General features: G+C 33.4%; 3 protein-coding genes across 6 annotated transcripts; 1 reads left to right on the top strand and 2 right to left on the bottom strand.

Moving 5' to 3' along the window:
* The first annotated feature begins 615 nt into the window (after positions 1-615).
* On the top strand, positions 616-3269 carry LOC107471882 (pentatricopeptide repeat-containing protein At1g11290, chloroplastic). Its single transcript, XM_016091402.3, has one exon. The coding sequence runs from the start codon at positions 702-704 to the stop codon at positions 3141-3143; it is 2442 nt and encodes an 813-aa protein (XP_015946888.1). The 5' UTR covers positions 616-701; the 3' UTR covers positions 3144-3269.
* Positions 3270-3865: 596 nt separating this feature from the next.
* On the bottom strand, positions 3866-6848 carry LOC107471885 (uncharacterized). 3 transcript variants are annotated; one of them, XM_052255158.1, is made up of 4 exons: positions 6707-6848; positions 5551-5936; positions 4966-5321; positions 3866-4875 (listed from the first exon to the last, which is right to left on the bottom strand). In XM_052255158.1, exons 3-4 carry the CDS (start codon positions 5317-5319, stop codon positions 4303-4305), a joined length of 927 nt encoding a protein of 308 aa, XP_052111118.1. In that variant the 5' UTR covers positions 5320-5321; positions 5551-5936; positions 6707-6848; the 3' UTR covers positions 3866-4302. The 3 variants fall into 3 exon arrangements, with proteins under 3 accessions (XP_052111118.1, XP_015946894.1, XP_015946893.1); XM_016091408.3 differs by having other exon boundaries at positions 5879-5936; XM_016091407.3 differs by lacking the exon at positions 5551-5936 and having other exon boundaries at positions 6707-6838.
* A 1314-nt stretch (positions 6849-8162) lies between these two features.
* LOC107471995 (cysteine-rich receptor-like protein kinase 10) lies at positions 8163-12898 on the bottom strand. Of its 2 annotated transcripts, XM_021132558.2 has the most exons (7): positions 12323-12898; positions 10259-10381; positions 10001-10179; positions 9443-9653; positions 9020-9257; positions 8776-8926; positions 8163-8663 (listed from the first exon to the last, which is right to left on the bottom strand). In XM_021132558.2, the coding sequence occupies exons 1-7, from the start codon at positions 12612-12614 to the stop codon at positions 8349-8351; spliced, it is 1509 nt and encodes a 502-aa protein (XP_020988217.1). In that variant the 5' UTR covers positions 12615-12898; the 3' UTR covers positions 8163-8348. The 2 variants fall into 2 exon arrangements, with proteins under 2 accessions (XP_020988217.1, XP_020988218.1); XM_021132559.2 differs by lacking the exons at positions 9020-9257; positions 10001-10179; positions 10259-10381; positions 12323-12898 and having other exon boundaries at positions 9443-9563.
* Positions 12899-13595: the final 697 nt, after the last annotated feature.

The following is a 13595-nucleotide window of genomic DNA, read 5'->3' as shown; positions in this document are numbered from 1 at the left end:
CATTAGTTTCCTGAGTATGAATTGGTTGAGAACAAGTTGAGAATTTTTTTTCTTGTGAACATTAAATTTATAGAGTGTACATTGTGTAGTTTGAAGTTATAGTGTTAAACTGCTAGTGTTATGCGAGATATAATGAAAATTGGGAGAGAACAGTGTCGTTTATGAACAAAGGAGATCAGGGACCATTTTGTCTCCTGTTAGAGTTGTCAGGAACTATTTTGTTCTCCGTTATAGTTAACGGAGTAAAGGAAATGACTTAAGTGACTGACGAAATTAAATGTCAAGGATCAATCGAGTAATTAATTTTAGTTGAGGACTAAAGTATTCCGTCTAAAATTTTTTGAGGATCAAAATGGATATATTTTTTAAAATTTAAATTATATTTATATTTATCAGTGTTTACATACATAAATTAATACAGATTATATCTATATTTTTTTAAAATTACACACATAAATTAATAAAATTTATTTATTAAAAATAATTTAATATTTATATTAATCAAATAATGACAAAAAAAATATTAAAAATTGATGGGTCCTAAAAGTTTCTTTAATTCATTATAACAAATAAGTTCAAAAAATTTGACTCCAAATTATACAGAGAGTTTTGATATTTTTGCATGTATGAGTATGAAGAAGCAATAGAGCGATAGAGGGTTGAGCTTGATGACTATGGCTTCTGAATAGATAATAGAAAGAATGAGCTCGCAGCTATTAGCACTACACCCTTCACCTCTTCCCACCAAACCCACACCATCAACGGCAGCAGCAACCCCTCACTACGAACGGATCTTCATCCCCACCCATGTTTACAGGCACCCCTCCGCCATTCTCCTAGAGCTCTGCAACTCTCTCACCGAGCTCCGTCAATTCCTTCCCCTTGTCATCAAGAACGGCTTCTACAATCAGCACTTGTTCCAAACCAAGCTTCTCAGCTTGTTCTGCAGGTTCGGCAGCATTTCCGAAGCTACACGTGTCTTCGACTCCGTCGATGACCACGACAAGCTCGATGTACTTTACCACACCATGCTCAAAGGATATGCAAGAAACTCTTCTTTGCATGAAGCCTTGGGATTTTACCATAGGATGAGGTCTGATGGTGTTAAGCCTGTTGTTTACGATTTCACTTACTTGCTGCAGCTCTGTGGTGAGAAATTGGATCTCAGAATGGGTAGAGAGATTCATGGACAGATGATTGTTAATGGTTGTGAGAACAATTTGTTTGCCATGACTGCTGTTGTTAATTTGTATGCGAAATGCAGGCAGATTGCTGATGCGTATAAGATGTTCGAGAGAATGCCGCAGAGGGATTTGGTTTCTTGGAACACTGTGGTGGCCGGGTATGCTCAGAATGGGTTCGCCAAGAAGGCAGTTGAGTTGGTTTTGCTGATGCAGGAGGCTGGCCAGAGGCCGGATGCAATCACGCTGGTCAGTGTTTTGCCGGCCGTGACTGATTTGAAGGCGTTGAGAATCGGAAGGTCTGTTCATGGGTTTGCTGTAAAGTCAGGGTTTGAGTCCATGGTTAATGTTGCGACGGCGCTTCTCGATATGTACTTCAAGTGTGGGTCTGTGAGTGATGCAAGGTTGGTTTTTGAAGGAATGAGTAGCAAGAATGTTGTTTCGTGGAATACTATGATTGCTGGTCTTGCAGAGAATGGAGAGTCTAAAGAAGCATATGAAACTTTTTTGAAGATGTTGGATGAAGGGGTGCAGCCTACAAATGTTAGCATGATGGGAGCTTTGCAGGCTTGTGCTAATTTAGGCAATCTTGAACAGGGGAGATTTGTTCATAAATTGTTGGAACAACTGAAACTCGACTGTGACGTGTCGGTTATGAACTCTTTGATATCCATGTATTCGAAGTGCAAGAGAGTTGATATCGCAGCATCAATATTCGATAATATGAAGGACAAGACGAACGTCACATGGAATGCCATGATATTAGGTTTTGCTCAAAATGGGTGTGTAAAGGAGGCTTTGAACTTATTCTGCATGATGCAATCTAAAGGCAGTAAACCTGATTCCTTTACATTAGTGAGTGCCATTACTGCTCTTGCAGATTTATCAGTTACCCGCCAGGCCAAGTGGATTCATGGACTTGCTATAAGAACTTTGATGGACAAGAATGTCTTTGTTGCCACTGCTCTCGTTGACATGTATGCGAAATGTGGTGAGGTTCAGACAGCGAGAAAGCTTTTTGACATGATGCAGGAGCGGCATGTGATAACATGGAATGCAATGATAGATGGATATGGAACACATGGCCTTGGAAAAGCTGCTGTAGATCTCTTTGATCAAATGCAGAAGGGAGCCATCAAGCCGAACGAGATAACATTTCTGTCTGTTATCTCCGCTTGCAGCCACTCAGGTTTGGTGGAAGAGGGCCTCTACTACTTCGAAAGCATGAAGGAAAATTATGGCTTGGAGCCTGCAATGGATCACTATGGTGCCATGGTTGATCTCCTTGGTCGTGCTGGCCGGCTAGATGAGGCTTGGAAGTTCATCGAGCAGATGCCTGTCAAACCAGGGATAACCATTTTCGGTGCAATGCTAGGTGCTTGTAAGATCCATAAAAACGTCGAATTGGGGGAAAAGGCTGCCGACAGACTCTTCGAGTTAGACCCGGATGAAGGAGGGTATCATGTGTTGCTTGCCAATATGTATGCCTCTGCCTCAATGTGGGACAAAGTTGCCATGGTGAGGACATCCATGGAGAAAAAGGGGCTCCAGAAAACGCCAGGTTGCAGCTTGGTCGAGTTGAGGAACGAGGTTCACACGTTCTATTCCGGAAGTACTAATCACCCTCAATCGAAAAGAATCTATGCCTTTCTTGAGGATCTTGGGAATGAGATCAAGGATGCTGGTTATGTTCCTGACACCAATTCAATTCATGATGTGGAAGAAGATGTGAAAGAACAATTGCTCACTAGCCATAGTGAGAGGCTTGCTATTGCATTTGGACTCTTGAATACTAGCCCTGGCACAACAATTCATATTAGGAAGAATCTTAGAGTTTGTGGTGATTGCCATGAGGCTACTAAGTACATATCACTAGTGACAGGAAGGGAAATTGTAGTGCGTGATATGCGTAGGTTCCATCATTTCAAGAATGGAACGTGTTCTTGTGGAGATTATTGGTAATATGGGGAAACAATTGAAACCATTTTTAGTGAATTCTTGAGCTATATATTTTTAGTGGAGTTAATAGTCAAATTAGTTCTAAAAGATGGGTCGTTCTCTAAATTTGTCCCTGAAAGATTTTATCAATCAAATTGGTTTTTCAAATATTACAAATTAATCATTTTTGTCCTTCCATCACTTCATTAATAGTTTCCGTCAACCATTGATGATATGAAATGCTTACTGATATCATACATATGATACCTAACATATTCAATTGGACTAGCAAATATGTTTATTGAAAAAATAAACTAAACTGATAGAATTTTAAAAACATATTTGGTCAGCGTTCAATTGGACATGCTATGGATTATGTATATTGTCCATTAATATTCTACATCATCAATCGTTGACAAAAATTGTTAATAGAATGACGAAAGAACAAAAATAATTAATTTGTAATCTTTGAAGTACTAATTTGATTAATAAAATTTTCAGGGACAAATTTAGAGAATGACCTGTTTTTCAGCAACGAATTTGACCATTAACCCATTTTTAGTACTTGAGTCTGAACAAGTTGCTGAGTAACTTCTTAAGATATCTTAATTTATTAAACATGACAGTATGACAACAATACTCCTTTCAACTGATAAATTTATTGATATCTCAACAATAAAAGAGGAGAGAATTTTAGGACATATAAATAATATAACACTCCATCGAATTATATCATTTATCTCAACTATTCATCGTCAACATCGTTCTCTTTTGCGCAAAGCAACAATCCTTTGCGTTTGCATTCAACTTTTGGCTCTTGGGATAGTTAGTCAGTTTTTTTCCCTACCAACATTAGGCTTCACCATTTATGGAGAAAGGACAGGACCACTTTTCAGAAGAGAATTAGCATTAAGACTCTGAAACAAAACAAAAGAAACCAGATACAAAGAAATTGTTCTTCAAACATTCCTTGCTAGTGGTCCCTCAGAATTGGTCCAAATCAATCCAACATTGAATCATTTTGTTAACATCCCTGACATTTTGCTATATCTATCAATGATTTTTAGAATGAATATATACACTCTCCTTACAATACATAAAACAAAAACATCCATTTATCTAAATCCCCACGCAATAATCTATAGTTCTATACACCTAAAACTTCCAAGAAATTCGGTCACCCTCATCTCCACCACCAGAACAATTTAAAGAGATATATCTTTCTCATTCTAGAATTGTATGTCATGAAGGCTCTGGCTTTAACCGGATCAGCATTTAAGTATTCAAACGCATACATCTGTTTACCTTCTTCCAACCCATCTATCTCCATCACAGCCTCTAATAGCTCAGTCGCATCAACTGAGCATTTGTTTCGTTCCATAGCATCAGCTAGTCGCCTGATGCTCGCTGCCACTGTCATCAATGCATCCTGAAGGGCATCCTCTGAGGTACGAGGACGTTTTTGCTGCTGTCTCTGTGGCTGCGCCACTGGAGGCTCTTGAAATCCATCTGGCATCGGGCAATATTCTGGTGGAAGGGTGGAGTATGATTCAGTTCCATCTGTCTCACTCATATCTTCTGAACTGGGAGAAACAAAGGAAGGTGACTCATCCACACCATTCTTCATATCCATTAGCTGGCTTCCATCCTTTATCCTAGCCCAACGACTAGGGGCTTGGTAATTTCCACAAACAATTTTCAGTTCATCGTACATCTCTATCTGCTTTCCATGGAACCCTCTTGCATCAGGACGTGCCTGTCAATTGAACCGGAGAGAGAACACCAAATTAGGTATTTATGCTTGATTTATAAACACTAAGAGAGAGAAAGATGAAAGAAAACTTACAGCGATATATTTCTTCCAGAGCTCATCACTGTCACATTCAATCATCTTCGTATTTGGATTCCACCAGAAACCATCATGACTTAGCATATCTTTTATTACTTTATATCTTTTTTTAATTGTTTTTAGGCGGTTAATCACTTTCTGATTATTCAAATTCATGTTGAATTGAGCGTTCACAGCCACACAGGCAGAGGTATAGGCATTTTCATTGAAACATTTATCAATTTTGTTCCCACGTTTTGCCTGAACAGCCAAGGCTTCAATCAGACACTTATCCATTGCAATTGACCACACAACATTTCTTCCTTTGTTTTTCATATCCTTTCTTTGTCTTTGCAGATCATACTGCTCCATTTCTACATAAAGACAATAAAGATTTGAAATGTTGTTCAATATAATATGTATCCATCATCAATTCATCATCCAACTTCTTCTTGGTTCATGACACTAAAAATATTTAATTTAATAGTCTATCTCCATTGACTTAGCTATAAAATGAATCGTTTAATCAACAAAAGTCTTTGCAATGAAAGAGGTAAATAAGTGGTTGAAAAATAAAACAAGCACTAGTGTGCTTATCACTACCCGTGCCACAGCTTTTATGGTGTGTTTTGGAATAGTTGTGGATTCTTTCTGAAGAAACTATCTTAATTATCACTTCATGTGGAATCTGTCCACTTCTTGCATACTTTAGTGCATTTAGTTGGACGGAAGCATCACAGCTATAAGATAATCTCTATTCTCCAAAGGTTTTGAAAGGCAGGCTTATGGCCCCTATAGCCTACATGTGTTTTGTTTCAATGGTGCATGATATCTTTGATATGACAAGGGCCCTAAAAAATGTTTGCTGTAGTTTTTCTCTTGTGCCTAATTATGTCTAGAACTTTCTATTTCACATGGTATGTTATCACACCGTTTTTAAACTTGTGCTCACGTCACATGCCTTTTGAAGGAAGCAACCAAACTAAGCTCTGCAAGTCAAACATGAACAGCATGAGCTTCAGCATCAATTTGCTTCTTCAATGAGCAAGTCCTCAAAATGCTCCGACAATCAAAGACCAACACTAAACCAACAATTATGAATTATGATGAAAGCAGAGAAAACTTTCCAGAAAATATTCAATTGGAAAACAAGAAGAAATAAGTACAGAATGCAGAGAATCATAGAATGCAGCAGGTGCATATTTTCGCCATTTCAAAAATTAGAATGAAATGCAACAAATTAACTGACCAAATGGATGAGTAATCAAATCCCAAGTAAATCTATTATTAACTTGTGTACCAAACAAAATAAGCTTAATTTTCAAAATGAACTTTCCTCATAAATCCTAGAAAAGAAAACCTCATTGGCGAAAAAGATTCATTAAAGCCTAATATTCTGTTATTAGGCTGTTTAAATATGAACTCAATTATTTATTACAATGCAAATTCAAACAGTAATTTATTAATCAACAACCAACATTCAATCATTCTGGTCCTTAATGCTCACCGTTCACCTATTGAATATAGAAAAAAGTAAAATCATGAAATTACACACTGAAGCAAGCAATGAAACACATTATAAATTTGAATAGCGAGTCCTAAAGAGATTTCGCACTTTCACTTCAAAGTCCAAACACAGAGAAACGTAATCGCGAAAAGTGAAATAATATAAAGAGAAGCTCCATTGTTGAATCCAATCATAGGCTACAGAAAAAAAAAAAAGACGGATCAAAGAAAAGAGAATGCGCATAAGAGTTACCTGCTACGACGGATTGCTTGCTGCGGTGGCGTCAATGGAGTCAATGAGTGCAAATGTGATAGCTCATTCAGCTGGTTAGGGTTTTCTCGGGAAAATAATATGAGAAAATTGATTCTCGCTTTTTCTCGAAGAACAAAGACCGAAAAGAAAATGCAGTCCATTCCAGTCATGCAATCTGAATCAAGTGCAAAACGGCGTACGAGAATGACCGAATGCGCCTATAGTTGAGAGCCACGTGTCGGTGGGGTTCCCAGCATTAGGTCACTATAGAGAGTAAAAATTTTTCTTAACTAGCATGAATTTTTTCTTTTGTAAATTTTAAAAGTATTGCGATATGTGTATAATAAAATTAACGGTTAAAATTAATTATTAAGGTAAAAAAATTTAGTGCTTAAATAATATTTTTATTCTAAAATAATATTTAAAGTATTTTGGATAATTTACATGTTTAAAACATTTGAAAGAAAACGTTACGCAATTACAATTTTTTAAAATACAAGACGCAAAATATATAAATATGTAAAACATTTGGAAGAAAAGTTGTAATTGCTTAATATATTTTTCGAAATGTTTTAAATATGTAAATTTCTCAAATATTATATTATTGACAAAAATATCTAAAAAATATGATAAATATGATTATTTTTGTGACGGGAAAGAAAACAAATAATAACTAAGAAACAAAAACAAATAAAAAGTTGTTTAAGAAATGCACTAAATATTATTCTTAAATTTTTTCTAAGAGGATGGAAGTTTCTTTTGAGAAGAAAGGGTTCTCATTGTAATTTTTGACATGATATCTGCTACTATTCGTATTTTTCAATATCAACCAAAGTTAAGCACACTATTTTTAAAACATGATATCTCGGATTTTCAACACCAAATGATCAATAAAATCAAAGTAATCCTGAAAATAATTGACAATAATAAAAGCCTCCACATAGTCTGTCTCACATATAATATCTTTTTGTTTCGAGTACCATGCTAAAAAATACCTTTTCAAATAGCAAATAAAAATTCTCCTTGCAAAATACCATGAATCTCAATTGTTTCCAAACAGTCTTTTGTCACATTCCTTTTCAATCTTTGCTAATACGGATAAAACCAATCTGAGCACCATTACCAGAATAGCTAACATCACAGTTATTTTTAAAGGTGTCCACCGAAGAAAAATCCAAGAGCTACTAATAATGGAGGAAATAGACACTGGTTACAACTCAAAAATATTCTAAAATTCTTTTTTCAAGAACAAAACCATACCGGTCATCAGATTTTACATAATAATAAAAATTGCTTCATATTCTTATTCTTTAATTTGAGAAAAGATCTAGCATTTTGGTTTATTAACCCAAACATTTTTCTATTAACAACAATAAAATTAACTTCTATCCCATCATCAACTACTCTTAAGTATCGGTGCCAAAACATCAAAATATTGGTTACATTGCTTGTGGTATAGCTTAATCCATAAACACATATAATCTAAGAGAAATTATAATATATTTGCATGATGAGCAGATTGCATATCTTTAATAATTGAACTACAACACTCAGTTAAAACAAGAATGGTTCAACTATGTTGACGCAATTACTTGTACATCAAGCAATTCTAAAACAGTTTTTATAATGTTGTATATACTACTTATCTAGGAAAAACATTTGACATTGATACTTCATTGACAGAGATATTATCTTTAGAAGTCTTTGACGTTGATTCGTCTTCTTTACCGAACTTTCTTCCAACTGAAAATGCAGGATGATTAGGATTAGGAAGTGTCATTGTCTCGCTTGCTAGCATAACAACCACCGTAGACATTATTGGTCGATCTATTGCATCTTCTTGTACACACAGCAAACCAATATGAATACACCTTATAACTTCACTTCTTATGTATGTATTTTCTAATATAGGATCTACTAACTCTAAACATTCTCCTTCACACCATAGTTTCCAACTCTGCACAAAAATATGGATATTAATATATATAGTAAAAATTAAACAGATCCATGCATATGTTTTGTAATAGCAATTTATTTAAAAATATTGTAACGGAATCAAGAAAACTAACATATACAAGAAGACTTTGACCATGATCTGAAAGATAGAATCCACTATTTCTTTTGCCAGCAATGATTTCTAGTAAAAGAACTCCAAAACTAAAAACGTCTGATTTTACTGAATATAACCCTTCCATGGCATATTCGGGAGCCATATATCCGCTGTTTAAAAAAAACAATAGAATATTGTTAGTTTTGCCAAAATAGAAAATAATGTAACAACACATATATATATACAACATTAATATGACATACTAGGTGCCCATAACCCTTCGAGTGTTTTCTTCATTCTGGCCTTTTTCAAATGTCCTTGCTAATCCAAAATCTGATATTTTTGGATTCATATCTTGATCAAGTAGAACATTACTAGCTTTCATATCTCTATGAATTATTTTAAGTCTAGAATCTTCGTGAAGGTACAGAAGTCCTCGTGCGATTCCTTTGATAATATTCATTCGAACCTTCCAACTTAGTTGCTTTCGTTTTTCCACGTCTAACAAGAAGATAAGAAATGTTTCTTGACAAAATTACTTATGTAATGAAATACATAAAAACAAAAACAGAGAAGTTACATAAAAGAGTGTTTCTATATTGTATCATTCAATATCAACAAGTAAGAGAAAATTAAATTGAAAGTAAAATTTTAAAGGCAGGAGGTTCTATAGTAAGAAAACTTACCGAATAGATGAAGGGCAAGGCTTGAATTGGACATGTACTCGTATATAAGCAGCTTTTCATTTTCCTCAACACAACAACCCAACAGTCTCACAAGGTTCCTATGTTGTAGTTTGGCTATGAAGATTACTTCATTCTTGAACTCATCTAAACCTTGGCCAGATGTTTTTGAGAGTCTTTTGATGGCAACTTCTGTCCCATCTTGTAAGCTTCCCTAAATATAGATTTTGCAAAGAAAGAAAAATCCAAGTACAAAAGAGTAAACACACAAATGGGTACTTATGAATTTGTTTTGAATAAATTAAGTTACTAATTATGAGTTTAATTTTGATACACTAATAATGTAAAGCGTTTTATACAGTCATACAATCACATCTGTTCTTTTGAATGATTCTTCACACGATCAACATGAAAGGTAGTTATTTTTAGTTTTTTTACTGATGTGACGTTGCTAATTGGATACACGTGTATAACTATTTTACTCTGACAATGCATCAAAATTAAATTAATAAATTATCTACATATAGAGCTTGGTTTCCACATTGAAATATTCAGTGATACCTTATAAACAGGACCAAATCCACCTTCTCCTAATTTGCAAGAATCTGAAAAGTTATTAGTGTTCTGTCGAATCCAAAATAGAGGGATTGTAGGAAGGTCAGCATTCAATGAATCGTCTCCTTGACCTTGATAAGGGTTATAATGTATTGATATAGGAGTGGTCTCTGACAATAATGCATCTACAGATAAAAAAGTTTATGATATGAGTTTATAATGTTTATTGAAATGAGGTTAGAGAACTTGAATAGTGTTAGTTACCATGATTTGATTGATTCTTCCTCCATAAGAAGTAGATGCCACAACTTAGTAGAACTAATGCCACCAACACACTCACTATGATGATTATCACAGTTTTTGTCTTACTTGTACCCTTGTTATTGCCTGCAATAATACCCTTGTTATTTGTGCTTCTTGATTGGGAAAAAAGAAAAAGAAAAAGAAAAAGAAAAATAAAATAAAAATAAGTATTTTTTTTCTTTTTGAGATTTATCTTTAATTTTTCAGAAAATCATAACATTTTACTACTAGATAATAATTAGCATCTGTACATTATACAAGATATTTTTATTAAAATGTTGAATATCATTATTTTGAACTATTGTATGATTATATTTTTTACTTTATTAAAAAAATTTCTTATATTTAAGTATAGGATAATAATTAACTTCTACTTTCTTTTTTTTTAATTTCTTTTGCTGCCTTCAAATAAGTGATTCCCCAACAACACAATTAATAAACAAGCCGGATATAGGAGATATTTTTTTATTAAATGTTTGGATTGGACAACCTTTAACTATAAGCATTATATATTATACTTATTCACACTACACACTCACACATTTAATATTAAAAATGTCTATCTATAATTAACCTCAACTAGGCTTTGTGTGTATTAAATGATTTTTTATTTTTTATTTTATTTTTTTATCGAATATAAGATGACTCGAATCTCCCATCTCTTAAGTGAGTATAAAAAAATATATCATTTAAGTTATAACTTATTGGCAATATAAAATAGACCTTAATTAAATAGGTCTAATACTTTTAATAATGATATAATGAACATATTAAAACTTAGATTTTATGTCCTTTTCACAAAAAATGTATTCATTTAATAATATGTATTCTAGAACATACATTTATTCATTCAAGTTGATGGCTGAGAGAGCTATTTATCAGCCATATCCATATCAGCTACCCATTAAATATAAATAGATGACAGAAATTAAAGGATGATTTGATTAATTTCAAACCTAAAAAAGCAAGCTGTCTTAAATTAATGTCTACCAAACCCCAAACTCTAAAAGGACAAGAGGGACATTGTGAGTTTGTGACAAGTCACTGTTATTTTAATTAGAATTAAGAGGCAATATATCATCTAACATTTGTATCTTTGACTTTCTCGCCTGCTATATCTAAATAAATTAAAGCCTAAGCAATTCACATGTATATTTTAATTATGGACCCCACAAAACATGATAATGTATGTTTTAAATCTACTTAATTAGTTATTTATAAATTATATTAGCTTTCAAGAAGAATCCTCCCTCCAGCGGGAATTGACTTTGAAGGCTCTAAAATGAAGATATATACATATTACATACTATAACAATACATTTTTTTTAGTTTAAACATGAGACAATAATAGAAGCAAGAAAAATTGATTTTAGGCTTTTATTTTTTATTTTTTAAAAGCATAAGTATAAAAAAAATTAACTAATTTGTAATTAACTAACATTTATTATTTTTTATTTTTAAAAAAATTAGAATATAATATTAAAAATTAAATTTTAAAATATAAATTTAGAATTTAAAATTTAAAATAAAATCGACTGATATTAATTGAAAAAAATTGACCCAATCCCTAATTAAAATCTTTTTAAAATTGTGCAAAAGTTAATTTCTATTTTTTATATATAGAATTTCAGTTTTATAACAAAAGACAAATAAATCCTTAACCTTTTGATCTACAGACATTTAAGTTTTCGAAAATTTAAAAATACATTTAAGTCCCTAACCTTTTTAAAACCTGGACATATCGATCCCTCGTGTTCACTTGGATTTGTCAGATTTAACGAAAAAATCAAACGTAACTCTCGTTATACTAACCTAATTGATACGAATGCATACATGAGATAATTTTTAAAATTGGACAAATTAGACTCAAGATCAGATATGTCCAGATTTTGAAGATGTCAAGGACTTAAATGTATTTTAAAATCTTCAAGGATTTAAATGTCCGCAGACCAAAAAATCAGGGATCGATTTGTCATTTTCTCTCTAAAATAAAAAATAAAAATGCAAATAAAACTCAGAATTGACCTGAATTCAATAATGGAGAAGGTGCTTGACTGGTAGTAATCTTGTAGAACATAAAATCATCATACTTGATCAAACAACTTGGAGCCAAAACTTGCCATCCAACTTTGGTAGCACAGCATTTAGGAACTTGATCCAACATAGCATTCAAACACTGCCTACACTGATCACTAGTAAGGTCCCTGCTACACTGCACCAACCCATACCTTTCCCCTGATGAACCACCAGAATTGAACTCACCCATTGCATACAGCAAGTTGGTCTCCACAGTAGCATTCTTTATCAAGCTCTGCATGTAAGTCTCTGCTTCCTGGAGTTCTTGTGTGCTGTTGGTGGTGTTCTTGGTCCCAGGAAATTGCCATGATGGGGTTATTGTAAGGTTTCCAAAGAAGTCATGGTTGGAGTATCTGAGTATGCAGTAGTTATACCATATCACTGCTGATGATCTGTTTGGACAGTGCTGAACAATGTCTGAAGCTGCTGTGGACACGCAAAACTGGCAGAAGGTGCCTGTCACGTCACCTCTACCAGCAAATTAAAGCATTTAGTGTAAAAGAATTTTAATAATAATAAAAAATAATTAATATATGTAACTTAATATTTAACATAATAGAGATTTTTAGATAAAGGGTTAAGGTCGGCCAGTGAGACGATGGGGAATAAGTTTCATCGTCGAGAGAAAAATAGTCCGAATCACCAGCTAAGATCCCTAAATGACCGCTCAGTGATAAAGGAGGTAGAAATGCAGAGACAGCCTTAAGAAAGCGGCGAGAGAGGGGAAAAAAGAAAGGAAGGTAAGCATCCAGCTCTCAATCCATCTTCACTATCTTCCCTTCAAGCAAGGCTAAAAAGCGGAGTGGAATTGGCACTTAATAGCCTTTAGCAGAGTGGAATTAAGGTATCCCCTTCCCTCTAGGCTAACTGAACTGCCTTTTTCGAGAGAGAGAAAAGCCAACGAAAAAACTATATCATTTGAGCTATAATTTGATGCGTAAATTTTATATATTGTTAGTGTGAAATAATTGTAGATAATTAATAATGTATCGATGTATCAACAAAGATATAACTAATTTAACTTTCTATAGCATTAATATTAAGTTTATTATAAAATTTAAAAAATATTTTATATATATTAAAAATCAAATATATTAAATCCACCATCAGTATTTGAATATAAATAAATATATTGTTTCATACATTTATTTTATTTCATTATATATATAATATATATACATGAATGAATAATTTGATAGTTTAATGTTTTTTATATTTGTAG

The sequence above is a fragment of the Arachis duranensis genome, chromosome 10 (assembly GCF_000817695.3).
Source record: "Arachis duranensis cultivar V14167 chromosome 10, aradu.V14167.gnm2.J7QH, whole genome shotgun sequence".
In the NCBI taxonomy this organism is placed as follows: Eukaryota; Viridiplantae; Streptophyta; class Magnoliopsida; order Fabales; family Fabaceae; genus Arachis; species Arachis duranensis.
Note: the sequence above shows the minus strand (reverse complement) of the source record. Positions and strands in the feature narration are given on the sequence as shown.

Coding starts and splice junctions, on each gene's coding strand:
- LOC107471882 (XM_016091402.3), top strand. CDS start 702: ATGAGCTCGCAGCTATTAGCACTACACCCTTCACCTCTTCCCACCAAA.
- LOC107471885 (XM_052255158.1), bottom strand. CDS start 5,319: ATGGAGCAGTATGATCTGCAAAGACAAAGAAAGGATATGAAAAACAAA. Junction 4,876..4,965: donor TCTGGAAGAAATATATCGCT/GTAAGTTTTCTT, acceptor TTCAATTGACAG/GCACGTCCTGATGCAAGAGG.
- LOC107471995 (XM_021132558.2), bottom strand. CDS start 12,614: ATGCAGAGCTTGATAAAGAATGCTACTGTGGAGACCAACTTGCTGTAT. Junction 10,180..10,258: donor GAAGAATCAATCAAATCATG/GTAACTAACACT, acceptor TTTTATCTGTAG/ATGCATTATTGTCAGAGACC. Junction 8,927..9,019: donor CGAAGGGTTATGGGCACCTA/GTATGTCATATT, acceptor TTTTTTAAACAG/CGGATATATGGCTCCCGAAT.